The 26,519-nt window shown below is 39.2% G+C and overlaps 1 protein-coding gene across 1 annotated transcript in view; it reads right to left on the bottom strand.

Moving 5' to 3' along the window:
• zgc:175214 (uncharacterized protein LOC557610 homolog) overlaps positions 1-26,519 on the bottom strand; it is a 36,554-nt gene that overhangs the window by 2,541 nt on the left and 7,494 nt on the right. The window contains exons 2-5 of the mRNA XM_061880961.1: positions 19,380-19,533; positions 11,672-11,714; positions 4,228-4,269; positions 2,401-2,483 (exon numbers count right to left, since the gene is read on the bottom strand). Coding sequence (XP_061736945.1) covers positions 2,401-2,483; positions 4,228-4,269; positions 11,672-11,714; positions 19,380-19,533 — 322 coding nt within the window. The remainder of the gene's footprint in view (positions 1-2,400; positions 2,484-4,227; positions 4,270-11,671; positions 11,715-19,379; positions 19,534-26,519) is intronic.

The raw sequence follows: 26,519 nt of genomic DNA on the forward strand, positions 1-26,519 counted from the left end.
CCATGAGACGCGACAGTACTGCCATCTACTGTACATAGAATAGAATGTAAATATATTCTACATTTAAGTGCAGTCAAGGAACTTGCATTAGGGAGTCTGTTCTGAAGCCCACAGTAAACACACGTAACTTCATCACGTCGCCTGGTTATTGACTCCAACCCAATATATTACACCGTCTACGAGCAAAATGAAGAAATACGCTTGCAAGTTCCAGAACGATTGGAAACAAGAATTTCAGTTTAGCCAAGAGAGTTCGAAGGAGAAAGGGTATGTTGCCTGTAAATTTTGTAGAACAGACTTTTCCATTGAACACGGTGAACGGATATACTTAGCCATGAACGATCAGTCAGCGAAGCACAAAGTGTCCGCAGCGCAGCATCGTTCACAACCCATTATTATGGGCTACCTCGCAAAATGGAGACCTGATGGTGTATCTTTTGCTGAGACAAAGATTGCTATGCTAATAGCTGGACGCAACATCCCGTTCTCATTTGCGGATGTCTACAACAAATCTGTGAAGGATGTTCCCAGATTCGGAGATCACTCGCCAATACGCAAATGGCAGAACAAAGGTTACTCAAATAGTAAAAGGTAAGTGTTTTTGTTGTTTTTTAGTAACCAGTAAGCACAGTACAGTTCGTAGAACAACTGTGTTTTTATTACTGTGTATTTAATAGTTGCCGTCTGAAATTCAACTATTTATTTTATTTATATATATATAATAAAATAAATATATATAGCTAGAATTCACTTAAAGTCATATATTTCATACATATATGTATATATATATATATATATATATATATATATATATATATATATATAAAACGAAACAACATCATCTGGTACAATCCGCCATTCAGCAAAGACGTCTCAACCAACATCGGCCGCAAGTTCCTCACTCTGATCGACAAACACTTCCCCAAAGGCAACACCCTAAGAAAAATATTCAACAAGAACAACATTAAATTGAGCTACAGCTGTATGAATAACATGCAACAAATCATTTCAAACCACAACAAAGCAATTGCAAAAGGACTGCCTACCCCCAGACTAAACGACTCTGAAACCAATAAGGAATGTAACTGTCGCAAGAAACCTGATTGCCCTCTCAACGGAAGGTGCTTACAGACATCAGTCGTTTACCAAGCAAAGGTAACACACAAGGACATTAACACATCCGACACGTACGTAGGATTAACCGAAGGAGCGTTCAAAACAAGATGGAATAATCACAACGCCTCCTTTAGAAACCAGACTTTGCGGAATTCTACAGAACTCAGCAAACACATTTGGAACCTCAAAGACAATAATGTTGAATATTCAATAACATGGCAAATTCTTGCATCCAGCACACCTTACACCAGTGGTAATAAAAGATGCAACCTATGCTTAAAAGAGAAACTGTTTATTATATATCATCCAGATCCATCATCCCTCAACAAGCGCAGTGAAATCATTTCAACATGCCGCCACAGACGGAAACACCTCCTAGGTAACACATGAGCCAATCACCACACCCTACGCCTGCTTGTACCCACCCACTCTGTGCCCTATATAAACCATTGAATGTGAATGCTTCCATTAAAATCTCCTGATGATTGAGGGAACCCCTCATGAAACAGTTCTGTAGAGATGAAGTAGTCTTGTGATTTTTTTCCCACACCTACATATATATATATATATATATATATATATATATGAAATACTCGAGTTGGTGAATTATACGCCACCCCTCTTAACCACGCCCCCCGCCCATATCACGCCCCCAACCACGCCGCCGCCCCGACCACGCCCCCCCACATCCCAAAATCAGAGGTCTCAAGGTTGGCAAGTACGAGCCGGGGTCAAAGGTCACATTGGTCCATGTGGCATGGCGTAGTGGGTAGAGCGGCCGGCCAGAAACCTGAGAATTGCAGGTTCACTTCCCACCTATTGCCATCCAAATCACTGCCGTTGTGTCCTTGGTCAGGACACTTCACCCTTGCCCCCGGTGCCGCTCACACTGGTGAATGAATGATTGGTGGTTGTCGGAGGGGCCTTAGGCGCAAATTGGCAGCCACGCTTCCGTCAGTCTACCCCAGGGCAGCTGTGGCTACAGATGTAGCTTACCACCATCAGGTGTGAATGAATGATGGGTTCCCATTTCTCTGTGAGCGCTTTGAGTATCTAACAATAGAAAAAGCGCCATATGCATCTAATCCATTGTTATTATTATTGTATTATTTACAGCTTCAAGATCTTTATAGTGTCCCACTCCCGTCTTTTTTGTTTTATCGAACTACAATTTATTCTCTTGTTTTGTTTATTTAAAATTCAGGGGAAAAAAAGACTATCTGATCATTTACACGTTGTGTTTAAATAGCAAACGTACAATGTTTTCACTTTAGTACCACTCACTTCTTGTGAAATGCATGTGAGCACGGACACACTCCCAGTTCATCTCTGGTCCTGAACTCTTCCAGACACACTGCACAGGTTTGCTGCCAAAACCACAAAAAGAATGCAAGTCAGACAAAGTCAAATGTTACATCACGCAATTTTTTTTGTATTAATATTTAATTTAAAAACAACAACTTCCTAACATCTCTATAAAATGTAAAATGGAGATATGACATTCGCGAATGAGTAGAGTCTTTTGAATGGCTCTTTTTAGTCTGCAATGGAAACCGATTCGCGGTTCGTTTGGAAGCCGTTAAATGAAATGTATTTTTCCATCCATCCGTCCATTTACTACCGCTTATTCCCCTTTGGGGTCGCTGGTGCCTATCTCAGTTACAATCGAAAGGAAGGCGGGGTACATCCTGGACAAGTCGCCACCATACTTGCCAACCTTGAGACCTCCGATTTCAGGAGGTGGGGGGGTGGGGGGGCATGGTTAAGAGGGGAGGAGTATATTTACCGCTAGATTTACCAAGTATATATATATATATATATATATATATATATATATATATATATATATATATATATATATATATATATATATCAAATACTTGAATTTCAGTGTTCATTTATTTACACATTTACACACACATAACACTCATCTACTCATTGTTGAGTTAAGGGTTAAATTGTCCATCCTTGTTTTTCTAACCATATGCATGTACAGTTGATGGCAGTATTGTCCTGTTTAAGAGTGTCACAACATTGCTGTTTGGTAGACGAACTGCTTTACGGTAGACGAAAGCAAGACTGCTGTTGTTGTGTGTTGTTTTACAGAGCTGGGAGGACGTTAATGAAACTGCCAAACAATAAACCCACATAAGAAACGAAGAACTCGCCCTCGATCCTTCTACTGTCATTGGGCAGACACGCTCTTAATACACGTCACTCAGGTCTTCATGGAGCTGGAGGGGGCGTGGCCTCCAGCTCTGCCTGAATTTCCGGAGATTTCCGGGAGAAAATTTTTCCCGTGAGGTTTTCGGGAGAGGCGCTGAATTTCGGGAGTCTCCCGGAAAATCCGGGAGGGTTGGCAAGTATGGTCGCCACCTCCATCCATCCATCCATTTTCTACCGCTTATTCCCTTTTGGGGTCGCGGGGGGCGCTGGTGCCTATCTCAGCTACAATCGGGCGTAAGGCGGGGTACACCCTGGACAAGTCGCCACCTCATCGTGGGAAATTTATTTTTATTTTGTCAAAATATTTTTATTTTTAATTTACTTTTCTGGCTCATTGGTCACACCTTATCTTATAATTGCTTTCAGTGATTGTTTCCATGATGACAAAAAATTAACAAATAAAATAACGAGCTAATCTTTTGAACGGCTCTTCATAAAGACCATTTCTAATTTCCATCCATCCATCCATTTTCTACCGCTTATTCCCTTGTGGGGTCGCGGGGGGCGCTGGCGCCTATCTCAGCTACAATCGGGTGGAAGGCGGGGTACACCCTGGACAAGTCGCCACCTCATCGCAGGGCCAACACAGATAGACAGACAACATTCACACTCACATTCAAACACTAGGGCCAATTTAGTGTTGCCAATCAACCTATCCCCAGGTGCATGTCTTTGGAAGTGGGAGGAAGCCGGAGTACCCGGAGGGAACCCACGCATTCACGGGGAGAACATGCAAACTCCACACAGAAAGATCCCGAGCCTGGATTTGAGCCCAGGACTGCAGGAACTTCGTATTGTGAGGCAGACGCACTAACCCCTCTGCCACCGTGAAGCCCATTTCTAATTTAAATCCATAAAAATAATTTTAAAAAGTAAAGGACTTACTCCAAGAAGGCTTAGTTTCTTGCTCGCTCCCTTCAGCACCACCTACAACGGGAAAGAGAAGCACACGTTAACGCAGTATAATTAGTGCTAGGAATATCAATGTCGTTCATTACAATTAACACAAGATGGCGACAAAGCTATGTAGTACTTTTTTGAAGTGCAACGTAGAAGACCAACATGTGTTTGTTTACATTAGCGTCACCGCCATTACGATGATGGGTGACCTGGCCCCGTCTCTCGTTTGTAAGTATTTGAACTTATGTGTATTTTATCGTAGCGTCTCCTTCAGTGCTCCCAGCTTCCCAACAATTATTTTGTAAAGAATTGTGAAAATAACGTGTGTTATTTTTACATAGTTGTTTATTTCTCCCAATGCCAACTACCGTAGTAGTTTCTGTCGTGCTTATGTAGACCACTGTTCATTGTTAAGTTTATATTAGTGGCTCTCAAACTTGTTTAAAAACAAGTACCACCTCATAAAAAACTTGTCTCTTCAAGTACGACCATAATGCCTTCCATCCATTTTCTTCCGCTTGTCCCGTTCGGGGTCATAATGAGCATCATTAAATACAATAGTCTAGTACAGTGGTTCTCAACCTTTTTTCAGTGATGTACCCCTTGTGAACGTTTTTTTAATTCAAGTACCCCCTAATCAAAGCATTTTTGGTTGAAAAAAAGAGATAAATAAATAAAATACAGCACTATGTCATCAGTTTTTGATTTATTAAATTGTATAATAGTGCAAAACATTGCTCATTTTTAGGGGTCTTTCTTGAACTATTTGGAAAAAAGATTTAAAAATAACTTGAAACTTGTTGAAAAATAAACAAGTGATTCAATTATAAATAAAGATTTCTATACATAGAAGTAATCATCAACTTAAAGTGCCCTCTTTGGGGATTGTAATAGAGATTCATCTGGATTCATGAACTTAATTCTAAACATTTCTTCACAAAAAAAGAAATCTTTAACATCAATATTTATGGAACATGTCCACAAAAAAATCTAGCTGTCAACACTGAATATTGCATTTTTGCATTTCTTTTCACAGTTTATTAACTTACATTCATATCTTGTTGAAGTATTATTCATTAAATATATTTATAAATTATTTTTGAGTTTCTCTCGTTTTGATGAAATAACATTAGAAGAATTGTTACAACGTGTAAATGGAATAAAACAAACAACATGTTTACTTGATCCACTTCCTGGGAAACTTATCAAGGAGCTCTTTGTATTATTAGGTCCATCAGTGCTAAATATTATAAACTTATCACTTTCCTCGGGCACTGTTTCCCTGGCATTCAAAAAAGCGGTTATTCATCCTCTCCTTAAAAGACCTAACCTCGATCCTGATCTCATGGTAAACTATCGACCGGTGCCTCACCTTCCCTTCATTTCGAAAATCCTCGAAAAAATTGTTGCAGAGCAGCTAAATGAACAGCTCTTTGTGAAACCTTTCAATCCGGTTTCAGGGCAAATCACTCTACTGAGACAGCCCTCGCAAAAATGACTAATGATCTTGATCTATTGCTAACGATGGATTCTGATGCGTCATCTATGTTGCTGCTCCTCGATCTTAGCGCTGCTTTCGATACCGTCGATCATAATATTTTATTAGAGCGTATCAAAACAAGAATTGGTATGTCAGACTCAGCCCTGTCTTGGTTTAACTCTTATCTTACTGACAGGATGCAGTGTGTCTCCCATAACAATGTGACCTCGGACTATGTTAAAGCAACGTGTGGAGTTCCCCAGGGTTCAGTCCTTGGCCCTGCACTCTTCAGCATCTACATGCTGCCGCTGGGTGATGTCATACACAAATATGGAGTTAGCTTTCACTGTTATGCTGATGACACCCAACTCTACATGCCCCTAAAGCTGACCAACACGCCGGACTGTAGTCAGCTGGAGGCGTGTCCTAATGAAATTAAACAATGGATGTCCGCTAACTTTTTGCAACTCAACGGCAAAAAAACAGAAATGCTGATTATCGGTCCTGCTAGACACCGACCTCTATTTAATAATACACCTGTAACATTTGACAACCAAATAATTAAACAAGGCGACTCTGTAAGGTTCTCATAGTCATCATTGTCACTGGTGTCCCACTGGGTGTGAGTTCTCCTTGCCCACTGGGTGTGAGTTTTCCTTGCCCTTGTGTGGGTTCTTCCGAGGATGTCGTAGTCGTAGTGGTTTGTACAGTCCTTTGAGACATTTGTGATTTAGGGCTATACAAATATACATTGATTGATAGATTGATTGATTGTTGCTATTTTTTAGAATATTTGTAAAAAAATCTCACGTACCCCTTGGCGTAGCTTCAAGTACACCCAGGGCTACACGCACCCCCATTTCAGAAACCCTGCTCTAGACCACCACCTGAAACCCGGAAGTGCCTCTTAGTCACATGATTGCAACCCAGCAATATTGCAGGTAACTAATTCACACTGTGTGTCACGTTAGCGCCTCATTGTAAAACGTTTTGAGAACCACTGGCCTAGTAGACTTGTATTTTATTTTGTAGCAGTAGTAGCGACTTCCTTGTTCATTTACGGAATTTAGTCAACTTCCTGCAGCTGAGATAGGCTCCAGCGACCCCCCCCTTCCCTATCCCCAAAAAGGGACAAGGGGTAGAAAAGGGACGGATGGATGATGGATGGTCAACTTCCTTTGTTTACACTGGAGTCTGAAATCACATTTTACTTGGAGTGTAGACAGTCAACTGGAATAAAATGTAATTTGGGCAGCTTGGCCTGCAGTGTAGACCTCCTAGCCCGGGGGTCGGCAACCTGCGGCTGTCGAGCCGCATGTGGCTTTTAAGTGCCGCCCCTAGTGGCTACCTGGAGCATTTAAAAAAAAAAAAAAGATTAAAAATAGAAAAAGATAGGGTAAAAAAAAAAATGTTTTGTTTGTTTTAGAATGTTTTTTGTCTGAGGACAAACATGACACAAACTTTCCCAATTGTGAGAAAGCCCGCTGTCTAATATGTTTGTGTGTATGCTTCACTGATGACAGTATTTGGTGAACATTGTTTTGTCCTACTAATTTCGGCGGTTCTTGAACTCACCATAGTTTGGACTGTGACACAACAGTTTGTTTACATGTGGAATCTTCCACTCTTTTGTGTCATTTTGTCCACCAAATGTTTTATACTGTGCGTGAATGCACAAAGGTGCGCTTTGTTGATGTTATTGACTTGTTGGAGTACTAATCAGGCATATTTGGTCAATGCATGACTGCAAGCTAATCAATGCTAACATGCTATTTAGGCCAGCTGAATGTACATATTGCATCATCATGCCTCATTTGTAGCTATATTTGAGCTCATTTAATATCCTTTACTTTAATCCTTTTTGTATATAATTTAGTTTTGAGTGTCTCATGACACATTATCTGTATGTAATATTGGCTGCATTTCAGATAGTTGTTTGTGTGCCATTTTGTTCCAGACCATAGCAAACATTAACTAGCTTGCCATATATTCTAAAAAATCTATTGAAAGAAGACAGCCTGCCATTTCCTTTAACTGGACACACATCTATACCTTTGGCCATTGAAAGTTAGTCATTTACAGGAGTTATCTCAGCCTCTGAGAAGTTTTACTAATGTTTTCCAATGTTGTAAAAATGTGTAGAATAAATATTACATTTCAACATTTCTGTCAACAAAGATTTGCTTCAGCCTGCGACACAGTCATTTTGATAGTAGGCTATTATAGCTAATATAGACACCTGTAGGCATGTGTTGCCTTCATTATAAGACTTATATAAGGTTTTCATTTTTTGCGGCTGCAGACAGATTTCCATCCATCCATTTTCTACCGCTTGTCCAGTTTGGGGTCGCGGGGGTTGCTGGAGCCTATTTCAGCTGCATTCGGGCGGAAGGCGGGGTACACCTTGGACAAGTCGCCACCTCATCGCAGGGCTCCAGACAAATTTGTGTTTTGTATTTTTGGTCCAATATGGCACTTTCAACGTTCGTACGATGTTTGTTGTACAAAAAAATCATTTCGGACCAGATTTTCTATTTTAATTTCTGAAACAAAAGTTGGACAAGTATTTATCCATCCATCCATTTTTTTTACCTATTGTCCCTTTTGGGGTCGCGGGGGGTCGCTGGAGCCTATCTCAGCTGCATTCGGGCGGTGGGCGGGGTAGGACAACTATTTAATGACTTAAAAAAAAAAATTACGATAGGATTCCTGCTATACAATGATGTTACTGTTATGCTAACAACAAGCTAAAAGCAAGGGAAAAGCTAAAATACTGCTTCTGGTTCAATTTGTCGTCACACAGATAACCACACATTTTTGCATTTTGGATGAACATTTTTTTCGACGTTTGTCTTTATCGGGAAACATTAAAATCCCTGAAAAGGAAAACAGTAGAAAATCCAATTTCATGGCAATATTTTAATGAAAATCAACCTTTTTTTGCCTGTTTTCAAATCTGCCATACATGATAAAAGCAAAAAACGGCCCTAATTTTAACCATTTGAAAGAATAAAAACTTGTATTTATTATTACTGTGGAATTGTTTACCATTGCATTTTTGTACTAAACAAACAAAGAAAAAAATAAAATGCACTCTCATATCAAAGCAAAAAGGTAACTTAAAATAAATATTGAACATCTTAAAGTGCATTTTGTTCCCAGTTGGAAAAACGTATTTTTGTTTATTGTCATGACGTCCGTGGTGATGGGCATATATTGCCCATCCTGTTCTAAGCTGAAATATTACCACAACAGGACATTTGGCCTTGTAATCAATTTTTTTGTTGCACCTCTCACTGGCGAGTCGTGACTAGTGATTGTAAAGCTGGCGTCCCGCTCTCCTCCCACCAGGACAAAGATTGTGAATAACTGAAAAGAGGGCTCACGGGTTACTGTTAACTCTACTGATAAATAAAAACGCTCAAATGCTGAGGGCAATGCACAGAGTGCCACTCAAAAGCCAATGACGACGGAGAAAAACAAAAAACCTTCGCCTCTTGCAGTTACATTATTGCACTAATTAAAACCTCAGTGTCAAATAATCGTAACGGTATTTTTTCCCCCCCAAGAAAATAATTAAGGCTTATGTTCTGGGGTTTGTGACCTCTGGTGTAGCCTCCGTAATGATCATTCGTAGTTATGGATACGTCATACATCGGGAGTCGATCGGAGCTTTTGTAACCTCTTTCAAAACGTTTTATGATCAAATATTATATTGCGAGAATATTTTTGAATCAAGAATCTTTGTTAGCTTAATTGAATCACCGCCCCAAGAATCGGAATTGAATCGAATCGTGAGTTGTTGTAAGATTCTCATACCTACTGTATAGCATATCTTATTTATGTACTACAGAACAGTACCTGTCTTTTGTTTTGTCTTTATTTTCATATCTACCATATTGGATAAAAGAAGTGTAAAGTTTAATGATAGGAGTGTAATTCCATTTCTAGAGGACTCTTATAATGTTTAAAAAAACATATTAAAAAGGTCATTGATTTAAATTTTTATGCTTCCCTTGATCTACAACTAAAAATTCCCATTTTGCTAAAATTCACTGATTGCCAACTGACAGCAATAAATCTAAATTCAAACGGCATCATCTTTTCAGTAAATATAAAATATGTAGGTCGCCACTTGCCATTCAAGTGACTGATTGCAATTGTTGCGCTGCTGCTTCGAGGGCACTAACTTTCCAAAGTGTTGTAAGCATTATTTTCTGTCGTAACCCCATGTAACACACCGGCATATTCTGTGTTGTCAGCTAATGATTGCAATTTGGCAGAGTTTAGCTACTAATGTTAGCTATCATTGAATGTAAATTCTACCATAACAACATGGTTGCAAATCGTTACTTGCGTCTCTTGAACCGGCTTTGTTTATGTCAGGGGTCAACAGAGATGTGTGAAAATGGAAAAATATATTTTTTGTTTTAATATATTTTCTGTAGGAGAACAAACATGACACAAACCTTCCTGATTGTTACAAATCTCACTGTTTATGTTAAACATGCTTCACTGATGAGAGTATTTGGCAAGCACCGTTTTGTCCTAATAATTTCAGCGATCCTTGAACTCATCGTAGTTTGTTTACTTGTACAACTTTCTGCGACGCTGCCACAGAAAGTCGGGTTTTATGCCACTCCGTATTTGTCTCATTTTGTTCACCAAACATTTTATGCTGTGCGTCATTGCACAAAGGTGAGCTTTGTTGATTTTATTGATTTGCTATAGTGCTAATCAGGCATATTTGGTCAACTCATGACTAGCTAAGATAGCTAATTGATGGCTAGCTGTAAGTACATATTGAATCTTTATGCCTCGTTTGTACGTATACTTGAGCTCATTTAATTTCCTTTACTTATGTCCTCTGTGTATTTAATTTATATTTGCATGTATTATGACACATTATCTGTATGTAATATTAGCTACATTTGCCATAGTTGTTTGTGGGCCATGTTGTTCCAGACCACAGCAAACGTTACCCAGATTGCAAAGATTGTAATAAATCCATTAGAAGAAGACAGCCTGCCATTTCCTTAAATTTGGACACACACATCTATACCTTTGGCCATTCTGAGCCAGTAATTTCCAGAAGTTATCTCATCCTGTGAGAAGCCTCCATTATACTTATGATTTCCAATGTTGCAAAATGTGTAGAATAAAAATTAGAATACACCATTTCTGTCAACGAAGATTCGCCTCAGTCTTTGATAGTAGGCTAATATAGATAACAGACACTTACATCATGTGTTGCCTTCATTGTAAAGTCAAAGTACCAATGATTGTCACACACACACCAGGTGTGGCAAAATTATTCTCTGCATTTGATCACCCCCTGGGAGGTGAGGGGAGCAGTGAGCAGCAGCGGTGGCCACGCACGGGAATCATTTTTGGCGATTTAACCCCCAACCCTTGATGCTGAGTGCCAAGCAGGGAGGTAATGGATCCCATTTTTATGGTCTTTGGTATGACTCGGCCAGGGTTTGAACTCACAACCTACCAATCTCATGGCGGACACTCTAACCACAAAGCCACTGAGTATAACACTTATATAAAGCTTTTAATTTAATTTAATTTTAATTTTTTTCTAAATTCTAAATGAGTAAGTTGCAAACATACCCTTTAAAGGGTTGTGGTATGTTCCGCAGCTAAACCAGTTGGGAAGTGAGAGAACCTGCATTAAATGACCTTTATATTTTCTAAAATGACTGACCTCATATTACTCTTTTGGAGCATCATAAAGATAATCTAATCTTAGCATTTAGTTTACACTTCTTCTGATGGTCTGCGGTGCACTTTCTCGCTGTCAATCAATGAAGTATTTGAAATGAGAGTGTATGTAATGCTATATAGAACATAGTCTAAATGGCGAATTAAGAAAGCCCGACATGCTGAGGTAGTATTTAGAGGGTGTGTAGCTCAACACATGCAGACAGGGCAGTGATATACCTCGTTGTAGCTGAACTGCTCCCTTGTTCCTTGTTGTTTCAACCTGGCAGCGAGACAAAAAACACACAATCATCATTTGATAGACACAAACAATACACTGGATTTGGTATTCGTGCATTATAGCACCTTATGCACACTGTCATGTATAGCTGAAAAACACCACTCAAGGCTTAAGGGTGATTAAAAGGCAGGCAGGCAGGCAGGCATGTTAGTGCAGTCGTTCTCAAATGGGGGTACTCATACCCCTGGGGGTACTTGAAGGTATGCCAAGGGGTACGTGAATTTTTTTTTAAATATTCTAAAAATAGCAACAATTCAAAAATTCTTTATAAATATATTTATTGAATAATACTTCAACAAAATATGAATGTAAATTCATAAACTGTGAAAAGAAATGCAACAATGCAATATTCAGTGTTGACAGCTCGATTTTTTGTGGACATGTTCCATAAATATTGATGTTAAAGATTTCTTTTTTTGTGAAGAAATGTTTAAAATTAAGTTTGTGAATCCAGATGGATCTCTATTACAATCCCCAAAGAGGGCACTTTAAGTTGATGATTACTTCTATGTGTAAAAATCTTTATTTATAATTGAATCACTTGTTTATTTTTCAACAAGTTTTTAGTTATTTTTATATCTTTTTTTCCAAATAGTTCAAGAAAGACCACTACAAATTAGCAATATTTTGCACTGTTATACAATTTAATAAATCAAAAACTGATGACAAAGTGCTGTATTTTACGTCTTTATCTCTTTTTTTCAACCAAAAATGTTTTGCTCTGATTGGGGGGTACTTGAATTAAAATAATGTTCACAGGGGGTACATCACTGAAAAAAGGTTGAGAACCACTGATCTACACCTCTGTTGATTTGAATGCATTAAATCAGTTTCTCAAATAATGGGTCAGGAGTCAACGTTCCCTCTAAGGTACGCGCCTGTGCAATTGCACACTGGTCACGCGTCCTCTGCTCACTGCAAATCTAGGCCGCGCACAAAATCGAATAAAAAGATAAGCGCATAACAGTGTGCACGTCTGCCGTCGCTCACATGTGCGCCACTGAATGCTCAAGGAGGTTTGGCGTTCGCTCACACTTATGAAAAATTGGAGGGAAAATTCTCAGGAGTCAGACTATTACTGCACGGATAATCAAGTTTTAATCATGGTTTTGGTTGCCACACTTAACATTTAAAAATCATGCTGTGCTGCATATCAAATCAAGCACTTTCACATCTGTGAGGGCAGAAGAGCATCAGTGGCTTGTCTTGAAGCCCCCGGAAGCATCTCCCGCACACCCCAGAGTTCTATGACCACGCGACCACTTGACCAGCTGGCATTAACTCAGATTTCCCGAGCTCACTCACTTACTTACATCGTTTCACTTCTGTGGAGTCTTCGGCGCGTGAGTTAAAGACCACACCGCTTTTAACAAACAGCGACAGGTGTGAACGCTTCACAAGACACTGTTTTTTCGCTTGTTTCCTTGGAGTCCCACTCGCAGGACTAAAGACTAGCTACCATGAATTAATTTACCTGGACCCCCGACTTAAACAATTTGAAAAACTTATTCAGGTGTTACCATTTAGTGGTGAATTGTACGAAATAAGTACTGTACTGTGCAATCCACTAATAAAAGTTTCAATCAATCAATCAATCTACCGTCCTAAATAAAGTCTGGAGACACTTCTCTGTCGAGTGCAAACACTGGAAGTCAAGCATCTGCGCATGTGTATTATCCCGGGTATGTAATTGCGCACCATTTAAGGACTCTTTGAAGCGAGTACCATTATTTCACTAATTAACTTAATGTCATTTTTTGTTTTGTCGTTTAATATAAATGTGTCACACTACAAAACTTCAAATGTATGATTAGGTGTCAGATTGAGGACGCACGTGTAGGACTAGGCGATATGAATGAAAAATTATATCTCGAAATTTTTTCACTGAATCTCGATATTCGATACACACTATATTGCCAAATGTATTTGGCCACCCGTTCAAATGATCAGAATCAGGTGTCCGAATCACTTGGCCCGCACTTAGGCATGGAGACTCTTTCTACAAACATTTGTGAAAGAATAGGCGGCTCTCAGGAGCATATCTGTACTTACTACTATTACACAGTAGAAGCAGTAAGTACACAGGAACATATTTGTAATTACTAATATTACCCAGTAGAGGTAGTAAGTATACAGGAACATATGTGTAAGTACTACTATTACCCAGTAGATTTAGTACAGTAACTACACAGGAACATATGTGTACTTACTACTATTACCCAGCAGATGTAGTAAGTACACAGGAACACACATGTACTTACTGATATTACCCAGTAGAAATAGCAAGTCCAATATTATTACTCAGTATAAGTGCTGAGTACCCATTGTGTACTTAATACTATTACCTAGTAAAAGTAGTAAATATACAGGAGCATATGTGTATGTACTACTAATACACAGTAGAAGTAGTAAATATACAGGAGCATATGTGTACGTACTATTATTACACAGTAGAAGTAGTAAATATACAGGAGCATGTGTGTATGTACTACTATTACCCAGTAGAAGTAGTAAATATACATGAGCATGTGTGTATGTACTACTAATACACAGTAGAAGTAATAAATATACAGGAGCATATGTATACGTACTACTATTACCCAGTAGAAGTAGTATATATACAGGAGCATATGTGTATGTACTATTATTACACAGTACAAGTAGTATACATACAGGAGCATGTGTGTACGTACTACTACTACTAAACAGTAGGAGTAGTAAATATACAGGAGCATATGTGTATGTACTACTAATACGCAGTAGAAGTAGTAAATATACAAGATCATATGTGTTTGTACTACTATTACACAGTAGAGGTAGTATATATACAGGATCATATGTGTACGTAATACTATTACATAGTAAAAGTAGTATATATACAGGAGCATATGTGTACATACTACTATTACACAGTAGAAGTAGTACATATACAGGAGCATGTGTGTCTGTACTACTATTACCCAGTAGAAGTAGTAAATATACATGAGCATATGTGTATGTACTACTAATACACAGCAGAAGTAGTAAATATACAGGAGCATATGTGTACGTACTACTATTACACAGTAGAAGTAGTAAATATACAGGAGCATATGTGTACGTACTACTAATACACAGTAGAAATAGTAAATATACAGGAACATATGTGTACGTACTACTATTACACAGTAGAAGTAGTAAATATACAGGAGCATATGTGTACGTACTATTATTACCCAGTAGAAGTAGTAAATATACATGAGCATATGTGTATGTACTACTAATACACAGTAGAAGTAGTAAATATACAGGAGCATATGTGTACGTACTACTATTACACAGTAGAAGTAAGAAATATACAGGAGCATGTGTGAATGTACTACCATTACCCAATAGAAGTAGTAAATATACAGGAGCATATGTGTACGTACTACTATTATACAGTAGGAGTAGTAAATATACAGGAGCATATGTGTACGTACTACTATTACACAGTAGAGGTAAGAAATATACAGGAGCATGTGTGAATGTACTACCATTACCCAGTGAAGTAGTAAATATACAGGAGCATATGTGTACGTACTACTATTATACAGTAGAAGTAGTAAATATACTGGAGCATATGTGTACGTACTATTCTTACACAGTAGAAGTAGTATATATACAGGAGCATATGTGTATGTACTACTACACAGTAGGAGTAGTAAATATACAGAAGCATGTGTGTATGTACTACTATTACCCAGTAGAAGTAGTAAATATACAGGAGCATATGTGTACGTACTACTATTATACAGTAGAAGTAGTAAATATACTGGAGCATATGTGTACGTACTATTATTACACAGTAGAAGTAGTATATATACAGGAGCATATGTGTACGTACTACTACTACACAGTAGGAGTAGTAAATATACAGAAGCATGTGTGTATGTACTACTATTACCCAGTAGAAGTAGTAAATATACAGGAGCATATGTTAATGTACTACTAATACGCAGTAGAGGTAGTAAATATACAGGAGCATATGTGTTTGTACTATTATTACACAGTAGAAGTAGTATATATACAGGATCATATGTGTACGTAATACTATTACACAGTAGAAGTAGTATATATACAGGAGCATTTGTGTACATACTACTATTACACAGTAGAAGTAGTAAATATACAGGAGCACATGTGTACTTACTACTATTACACAGTAGAAGTAGTAAATATACAGGAGCACATGTGTACTTACTACTATTACACAGTAGAAGTAGTAAATATACAGGAGCACATGTGTACTTACTACTATTACACAGTAGAAGTAGTAAATATACAGGAGCACATGTGTACTTACTACTATTACACAGTAGAAGTAGTAAATATACAGGAGCACGTGTACTTACTACTATTACACAGTAGAAGTAGTAAATATACAGGAGCACATGTGTACTTACTACTATTACACAGTAGAAATAGTAAATATACAGGAGCACATGTGTACTTACTACTATTACACAGTAGAAGTAGTAAATATACAGGCACATATGTGAATGTGAGTGTGAATGTTGTGTGTCTATCTATGTTGGCCCTGCGATGAGGTGGTGACTTGTCCATGGTGTACACCGCCTTCTGCCCGAATGCAGCTGAGACCCCGAAAAAAGGACAAACGGTAGAAAATGGATGGATGGACTCCCAGAGTACATTAGTCAGATAAATAGCTATCCAGTCCTCAATAGTAATTTCATTCAGGAGGGTTGTGGAAAATCTCTGTGTCCCAAGGAGGGTCATGACAGAAAATAATTGCGAAGCGCTGCATTAAATTATGTCAAAGGGTCCAGCTAAAAATAATTGAGCTTTCTTCCACAGCGAATGTGGAAACAAAACACCGTAATAAGGTCACGACCAAGTGGGTGACATGAAGATACAAGTCACCAACTTGCATGACGGTACTTTGGAAGTCGCCCTTGGGAGTGACAGGGTTAGCTGAGAAAGCGAATATTGCTGGCGGTGTCCAATCTTTGTAGATTATACGTGCACAGTTCTGTTTTTTAAGTCTAGTTGTTCACGTAGCTGACTTGCCTTGTTGGTGGCATTGATTCCCACTCATTTGCATATTGCCCTACAATTGAACGGCAACAAGTGTAGACTGTAATTTACTGTAAGCCTGCAGTTTACGCGGTATATTAAAAATATGGATGGACAGTTTGGACCCATTTATTGTCATATTTAATCCACGCTAGGTAAAGTATGTCAGGCTGGGCTTTACAAGGATGTCGGGCGTCCCAGGAGTGCCTGTTGGCCAGGATAACACCTGTGTCCTTTTCCTTCAGCCACGCAACTCCAGGTCCGTATCAACTAATAATAATATGAATGAATATCGAAATATCGATTTTTTTAAACAAATGAAGTGAAAGCAAGAGCAGCCACCATAAAGTAGTTTGATCTGTAATTAACATGACAGACCTCATTGTGGAGTGTTTTTAACATTTCTTAATGCACAAAATCGACCCTCTATGCTGGAATTTAGAGAAGGGGTTTTTAACTCAAATATTGACTCTGAATCAGTCAGTAATCTCACTCTTGATTTTAATCATATTAAAAAATGATATCTAACCTATTTACAGTTTACAAGCTTGTCGGGTTAAAGTTAAAGTACCCATGATTTTCACACACACACTAGGTGTGGCAAAGTTATTCCTTGCATTCGACCCATCACCCTTGATCCCCCCCTGGGAGGTGAGGGGAGCAGTAAGCAGCAGCGGTGGCTGCGCCCGGGATTTTTGGTGACTTAACCCCCAATTTCAACCCCTTAAAACTGAGTGTCAAGCAGGGAGGAAATGGGTCCCATTTTTATAGTCTTTGGTGTGACTCGGCCGGGGTTTGAACTCACGACCTACCGATCTCAGGGCGGACACTCTAACCACAAGTGATATGAAACTATTAGTCACAAAGATTATTAATTATTGAACTCACAAACCTTAGGCTTAGGTTAGGCTGAATAGAAAAAAAGGACTAACCAAATATACGGCATAAGAAGGGACTCATAAAAAACAGGAAAAATATTAATTATGTTGTGCTGAAATAGTTAAACTAATAACTATTATAGTTAAACTAATAAACTGTCAATAAGATTACTGGGCAAATTAAAATACAGCTTCACTACGTTAGTCATAATTTTTGCGCTGAAGAAACTTATCTCAAGACTTCTTCTGTTAAATCAGACCTAGGCAATTATTTTGACCCTGGGGCCACGCTGAGAGGAAAAATTGTATCTGGGGGCCGATATATAATATATATATATATATATATATATATATATATATATATATATATATATATATATATATATATATATATATATATATATATATATATATAAATTGGAGTTCATACTGTGAGAGTCCAGTTCATAGTGGATCTAGTTAATAGTGTGAGGGTCCAGTCCGTAGTGGATCTAGTTAATAGTGTGAGAGTCCAGTCCATAGTGCATCTAGTTAATAGTGTGAGAGTCCAATCCATAGTGGATCTAGTTAATAGTGTGAGAGTCCAGTCTATAGTGGACCTAGTTAATAGTGTGAGAGTCCAGTCCACAGTGGATCTAGTTAATAGTGTGAGAGTCCAGTCCATAGTGGATCTAGTTAATAGTGTGAGAGTCCAGTCCATAGTGTATCTAGTTAATAGTGTGAGAGTCAAGTCATAGTGGGGCCAGCAGGAGATCACCTTGAGTAGAGACAAGTCAGCAGCGCAGACATTTGTTGCCATAATGTGGTCATGGCTGTTAATATATCTTTGAGAAAGTGTGTACTTTGAATCGAACTTTTATTGACCGGAAGTTGCATAAGCCAAGCAGATAAATTTACGGTATATGTTTTAATCGCTGATGTGTTTTAATTTTTTTTAAATGCGCCAGAAAATAACCCTTTTTGTACACTGTTGATGTGTTTCAATGCCCAGTGGGGTGTAAATGTGTTCCTGAGTAGTATTTCTCCAGCAATGATCATGTGGTGACATCAATTATGGTATTTTGATAGGTAATCATTGAAGTCGGAGATCACCGAAGGCCTAGGTGGGAAACGCACGGCCCGCCACTGTTAGCAACATATGTGTAATGCTAATGACAACTTTTGAAGCATATAATAATGGTTTTCTTAGTCTGTCCCAAGGCAGCTTAACAATCCTCAACTAAGTATACGTGTAGCAATGTGTAAACATGTTGGCATGCAACTGCCAAAATAAATCTGTTTTTAATTAAAATTCTGTCTCTATACTTGTTAACATCAGTTAATAAAGCAGTAGTTTTTTGCAATGGCGCGCGGTAGAGGAGGAAGCAGTGATCGTATAGTTTTAGGCTGCAAACTAAAAATAGCTTGCAACAAAAACACTCTGCAGAAGTGTGACAAGACATTTGGCACATACTGTCATTGGATCCACTGATATAATATTCGTCTGTTATAAAAATAGTGCGGAGCGTGTCTAGGGGGAAAAACTACGCTAAAAGAAATCAATAACACTGTCAGCTCCTTCCTTAACGTTCCTCACTGGTGCTTTCATCATCATGTTTTGTAAATGGTTGAAAAAAAACATTTTTGTCCCTATTTTAACCTCACTCATTTCCTTCCTCGCTTCCTGTCCAGATATTAGTCAGCGAGCCACACTTCCACCATCTCGTGTACTTACCGGAAAAGGTAGCAGCAGAAGATTAGACTGAGCATGAAGACGAAGAGACCGATGCCCAGGACAATGACGTACACATTGAGCGGCAGGTGATACATGTCGGATGTCATGATGCAGTTGTGTTCAGAGCTCTGAGAATTCAAACCACACAAGCATCCTGGGAAAACAAACAAAAACAGATCAACATGTTGGTGCACTCAAATACTAATGTTTTTCTGACCATAAGGCCCACCAAATTATAAGGCACAAAGCCGATGAACGGGTCTAGTCGGATCTATTTTCATAGACAAGTTAAAGTTAAAGTTAAAGTTTAAGTACCAATGATGGTCACACACTAAGTGTGGTGAAATTTGTCCTCTGCATTTGACCCATCCCCTTGTTCACCCCCTGGGAAGTGAGGGGAGGGGTGGGCAGCAGCGGTGCCGCGCCCGGGAATCATTTATGGTGATTTAACCCCCAATACCAACCCTTGATGCTGAGCGCCAAGCAGGGAGGCAATAGGTGCCATTTTTATAGTCTTTGGTATGACTCGGCCGGGGTTTGAACTCACAACGTACCGATCTCAGAGCGGACACTCTAACTACTAGGCCACTGAGTAGGTAGTAGGCAAGGCGCATCGGATGATAAAACACATTAAAAAGCTGACTAACACGCCGGATTGTAGTCAGCTGGAGGCGTGTCATAATGAAATTAAACAATGGATGTCTGCTAACTTTTTGCAACTCAAGGCCAAGAAAACAGAAATGCTGATTATCGGTCCTGCTAGACACCGACCTCTATTTAATAATACAACTTTAACATTTGACAACCAAACTATTAAACAAGGCGACTCGGTAAAGAATCTGGGTATTATCTTCGACCCGACTCTCTCATTTGAGTCACACATTAAAAGCGTTACTAAAACGGCCTTCTTTCATCTCCGTAATATCGCTAAAATTCGCTCCATTTTGCCAACTAACGACGCTGAAATCTTTATCCATGCGTTTGTTACGTCTCGTCTCGATTACTGTAACGTATTATTTTCGTGTCTCCCTATGTCTAGCATTAAAAGATTACAGTTGGTACAAAATGCGGCTGCTAGACTTTTGACAAAAACAAGAAAGTTTGATCATATTACGCCTATACTGTATATACCTTTATATACATATATATCTGTACTGGCTCACCTGCACTGGCTTCTTGTGCACTTAAGATGTGACTTTAAGGTTTTACTACTTACGTATGAAATACTACACGGTCTAGCTCCAGCCTATCTTGCCGATTGTATTGTACCATATGTCTCGGCAAGAAATCTGCGTTCAAAGGACTCCGGCTTATTAGTGATTCCCAGAGCCCAAAAAAAGTCAGCGGGCTATAGAGTGTTTTCCATTCGGGCTCCAGTACTCTGGAATGCCCTCCCGGTAACAGTTCGAGATGCTACCTCAATAGACGCATTTACTGTAAGTCTCATCTTAAAACTCATTTGTATACTCTAGCCTTTAAATAGACCCCCTTTTTAGACCAGTTGATCTGCCGGGGCTTGGGGGACACACAGGTCCGGTGGCCATGGATGAAGTATTGGCTGTCCAGAGTCTGGACCCAGGATGGACCACTCGTCCAGATTCGGGACCCAGGATGGACCGCTCGCCTGTGTATCGGTCGGGGACATCTCTGCGCTGCTGATCCGCCTCCACTATGGACGGGACTCTCACCGTTATGTTAGATCCACTATGGGTTGGACTTTCACAATATCATGTTAGACCCGCTGGACATCCATTGCTTTCGGTCCCCTGGGGGGGTTGCCCACATATGCGGTCCTCTCCAAGGTTTCTCATAGTTATCATTGTCACTGTCACCGACGTCCCACTGGGTGAAAGTTTTTCCTTGCCCTTATGTGGGCTCGACCAAGGATTTTGTTGTGGTTTGTGCAGCCCTTTGAGACACTTGTGATTTAGGGCTATATAAATAAACATTGATTGATTGATTGACAAAAAGGTCATATTATGATTTTTTTTTTCGACATTTAAAACACTTCCTTGTGGTCTACGTAACATACAATAGGGGTTCTTTAGTAAATATGTTGCATAAATTATGTTTTGCAGACCTTCCTCAACCTGTTTTCTGACCGTCTCCTTAGGATGCAGCGTTTGGTGGGCGGGTTTTATATGCATGTTTCCTCGTTGACTGCTTCTTCCCCTGTCGTCTTTGTTGTAGTTGTAGGCGTATCCAAATTGAGTCCCCTGACAGATTAAGTTAGAACTATACGGTACTTTATATTACAAATGGCAACAGCGCAGGATGAATGCCCCACAAAAGGATGAAGTAAAAAAAGGAGCTCATTGAATACGGCACGGACTACAATTACAGACGTGCACACATTTTTGGGTCTTATGCAGATCCCAAATACACAACAGGGGGTACCAATAGGTAAGAACAGTTAGTTTTGCACAATAGGGTGAAACAAAAGGCCTGATAATGTCTTCTAATAGGAGCCATTTTGGGATCCTTATACACACGTCATAATGATACCCTTGATGCTGAAGCACAGTATGTCTGACGATGGTAGCCGTAATGCTCCGACAATCCATCAAGTGGTTCAACTTCATAGACTGCCAAAGTCATACTAAAACATTTTGACAGATTTTGAGTGCTGTGTGTGATGTTCTATGTTGCCAATGAATCATGAAACAAAAAAAAACACATTTTCTAAACATTTTTAAAAGCGTCTTAAGCAACATTTATTGGGACGATATGCTTAGTACGTTTAGCACACCCCTTAGGGTTGAGGAATTCACATTAGTCGCATAATTTTGGTCTTGACCTCTGTATGTATGATGAGATTATCGCAGATATTCAAAACGCAGCCTTTTAGTCAAATTTACACAATAGGACATTTAGACTGATTTGGTGGATTTAAAGATTCCTTCTTTTATTTATAAATGAAATTGTAAATGGGTATCTTGATAGGTAGATTTGAAATGAATTGTATTCATTATAGTATAGCTCGGTTAGTGGAGCGGCCGTGCCAACAACTGCAGAGATGCAGGTTCGATCCCCGCTTCCACCACCCTACTCACTCCCGTTGTGTCCTTGAGCAAGACACTTTATACCCACCTGCTCCCAGTGCCACCCACACTGGTTTAAAAAAAAAAAAAAAAAAATTAACTTAGATATTGGGTTTCACAATGTTAAGCGCTTTGAGTCACTTGAGAAAAGCGCTATATAAATATAATTCACTTCACTTCACTATTGTACTGTATTTTGTATATTACATTATGATGTATATTTTAACTGTAGGTCCCTGTCCAAATGCTGTGTGCTTCTAGGGATAACCGTTTTTGCAGAACAGACTCTGATATTAACAAAACAAAAAATTATCTAATACAACATTATGTCTGTCTGTAAATAAATAAATAAAAACATCAAAGTTTTTGTTACGCCTGTTCGGCATTGTGGTGCCGGGTTTGATTCCCTCGAGAACGCGTCAAAACGAAGAACACAACAAAGGTAAGATATAACCAATTTATTCTAAATAACAGAAGGAGAGCTATAACAAAAACCCTGGAGCTAACAAAAGGCAAACCAAAGACGCTAGTATGAGAACTAGGAGATACAAAATAGGAAGTTAAACTGGCACGTTGGCACACAAAAAGGAGTAAATTAAACATTTAGCATGTGAGCTAATAACGAGGTGCGTAGCGTGAGAGCTCGCGAAAATAGTAGGAATTGCGTGAAAGCAAACGATCTAAACAGACGTGTATAGTTGCGTGAGAGCAAACTAGAGTCCCAGGCAGAAGAATGAAAAGAGGAAGGCTTATTAAGGGAAGGTAATTATTTGTAGCAGGTGTGCGGGACCGTGAGTAGCAGGTGAACTAATGAGTGACCATGGTGACGGAATAAACAGGAAATAAGAGGTAGAATGACGGAGTGATACAACAATGGAAACAATAAACAATAATATGAGAAGATCCAAGTAGGGATCTTAACAGTTTTGGTGTTGCTTGCTTCCCGATACTTGCTAGCGTCATTCATTGAACAGGCGTCAACCTGCAGTCTAAACGTACATCTTATGTGCAACTGCCATCGACTGTTCACATTTATCATTACACCATATGTACTTCGTAAAATTGGTTCGAGGTCGGAAAGCACAACTCAGAATTAATACATACACAAGGCACACCCGGTTATAAGGCGCACCGTCGATTTTTGAGAAAATAAAACGATTTTAATTGCGCCTTATACTCCAAAATATAGGGTGAGTTATTGTCATGACTCATCGGTGAGTTTGATTGCAAGATCATTGCCAGAGATTTTGTCGGTCATGTAAAGTTCAGTCAGTCTGCACTTAACCTCCTGAGACCCAGAAAGATGTAAAACATTTTTGGAATGACATAATTGGGTAACACTTTAGTATGGGGGACATATTCAAAGTAACAAAGACTTAATTTAGAGGTATTTGGACTCTAGGGGAACATATTGTAAGTAACAAATACTTAATTTAGAGTTATTTGGTTTTCATTGATTGATTGATACTTTTATTAGTAGATTGCACAGTTCAGTACATATTCCGTACAATTGACCACTAAATGGTAACACCCAAATAAGTTTTTCAACTTGTTTAAGTCAGGGTGAGGGTTTGGTTGTATAATTAGGCTCTGCAGAATAAGGCATTAATAAGTACTTAATAATGACCAATATGTTACTAATTTGCATGTTAATAAGCAACTAATTAACGGTGAATATGTTCCCCATGCTTAAGTGTTACCCATAATTGATATGCTGCGATACTATTTTTAATAGTGAATGTATATATTTGCTTTTTTATGCAATAGTGCAAAAAAGTCGCCCTATATCACATCGCACTTCAAAGCTTTTGGTTTCACTCTGTTCCAGGTTTTTGTTTGTTTTAGGAATATTCTTTGTTTTGTTTTTTTGCCTAAAGCATTTTCACGCAAAAAATTAACTAAAAATACAAATACTACAGTAGTATTGATAGATAGATAGATAGATAGATAGATAGATAGATAGATAGATAGTATTTTATTGATTCCTACAGGAGAGTTCCTTCAGGAAAATTAAAATTCCAGCAGCAGTGTACAGAGTTGAGATCAATTTAAAAAAAAAAAAAGTAAAAAACTAAATAATGGGGGTTTAAGTGGAAACAAAATAGAGAAATATTACAATAAGAAATATTACAATGAGAAATATTCCAAAAATAAAAAGCAACAATGGGAATAAAAATATAACAGTAAAATAAGAATATAACAAGACAAAGTAGGCAGTAGTGACCATGTTATGAAAACGTATTGCACTGTTATTGTTTTGCATCCCCTGTCATCCTAGTACCCCCCCCCCCCCCCCCCGCCCCAGAGAGGAGTTGTACAGTCTAATGGCGTGTGGGACAAAGGAGTTTTTGAGTCTATTAGTCCTGCACTTGGGATGAAGCAGTCTAGCATTGAACAGGGTTCTCTGGCTACTGATAACGCTATGCAGAGGGTGACTGGCATCATCCATTATTGGGCATAAGAGGAGACCAAACCAATCAGAGTGAGCTGTTCTGAGTGTAATGCCCGCAGCTAAAAGCAACTGCGTGAGAACGTATACTGGAATATCACTATAGTCATTTTCGATATCGCACAGAGACAAACCCGCGATATATCGAGAATATCGATATATCGCCCAGCCCTACTTACTACATATGGTGTTGCCCTCAGGGAACCTAATTTTCCCTGAGGGCACTCACTTAGGTGATGAATAAATTTCTATGTTATCTAGTATAGTTTGACCATTGTGGAAAGTTTTGCTTTTGAAATAAGGCTCTGAAACGCTCGTCCCTTACAGAGGACAACAATTAATTACTGCGTCTTAAAAAAGTGAACAAAAACAGCAAAAACCTTTTCTCATATAAGTATTGTATCTTCAATTTCACAACATATATTTAGTTGAAACATCTTTGAAGTACCCAGGGAGCCGGAAGCGTGTTTTTCCTTGTTGGTCAAAACAAAGTAGTTGACAAAGGTGGGATGCAGGTGTGTCCATGGTGCTGAGGCTGTGGCACAGTGGTGGCAACCCGCGGCCTCTTAGGGCTGCACATTAATTGGCCGTGAAAAAGACAAACACAGCAAAGTGACACACACAGCACACCGCCATCTGTTCCCCAGACCCAATAAAGGAGTGTAGTAAAGATGTGTATGCAAGGAGTTGTAGTGTGGAGTCGTTTGTGTGCCTCTGTGTGTGTGCATTTTAAAGACCAACGATGTGTGTGTGTGGCAGGTGGCAGGGGGGTGGGGTATATTGAAACGAGAATGAACTTGGGAGCAATTGGCAAAACAATAGCAGAGGAAGCCCCACTTCCACTAACCACATGTCACCCTATTAATTTGCAGCAAGCAGGCTCTTTGCCAGACTTTAAACGCCCATGTGCTCTTTGGAGTCAATGAATGGGTGCAGCTTGCACAGTGTGGTATGGCTAGGATCTGAGGGCGGGGTTTAAACGAGGGGGAGTTAATGAGAGATGGGTGAAATGGCTACCAGACCATTACACTTAGAGGAACTAAAAATAGAAGACTTGCCCCCCCCCACTTTACCCAGCTTTTATCTTTTGGGATTACTTTCTACAAGATGTTGGAGGGTGTCTGTGGGGAATGTCCATTCATCCAGGAAAAAAAAATACTTGGGATGTCGCTTATGTTGGACAAGAGACTCTGTTGGGGATTTAGGTCAGGGCTCACAAGTTCTCCCAAGCATGCTTTTATGGACCTTGCCCTGTGCACTTTCTGCATTCCCCAAACTGTTCACAATTTCCCGTTATTGTTATCGCGTCGATTCATACAAATTCAACTCGGCCTGCAATGAATCATCAATTAGTTTAGTTAGCAAAAACTTTGACTTGTATTTTGTTGTGTCAATGATTAGTTTCCTACCATCCATTTTCTACCACTTGTCCCTTTTCGGGTTTGCGGGGGGTGCATCCGGGTGGAAGGTAGGGTACACCCTGGACAAGTCGCCACCTCATCGCAGGGCCAACACAGATAGATAACATTCACACTCACATTCACACACTAGGGCCAATTTAGTTGATTAAGTTTAATTAACATCCATCCATCCATTTTCTACCATTATTCCTTTCGGGGTCGCGGGGGGTGCTGGAGCCTATTTCAGCTG

The sequence above is a fragment of the Nerophis ophidion genome, linkage group LG20 (assembly GCF_033978795.1).
Source record: "Nerophis ophidion isolate RoL-2023_Sa linkage group LG20, RoL_Noph_v1.0, whole genome shotgun sequence".
NCBI lineage: Eukaryota > Metazoa > Chordata > Actinopteri > Syngnathiformes > Syngnathidae > Nerophis > Nerophis ophidion.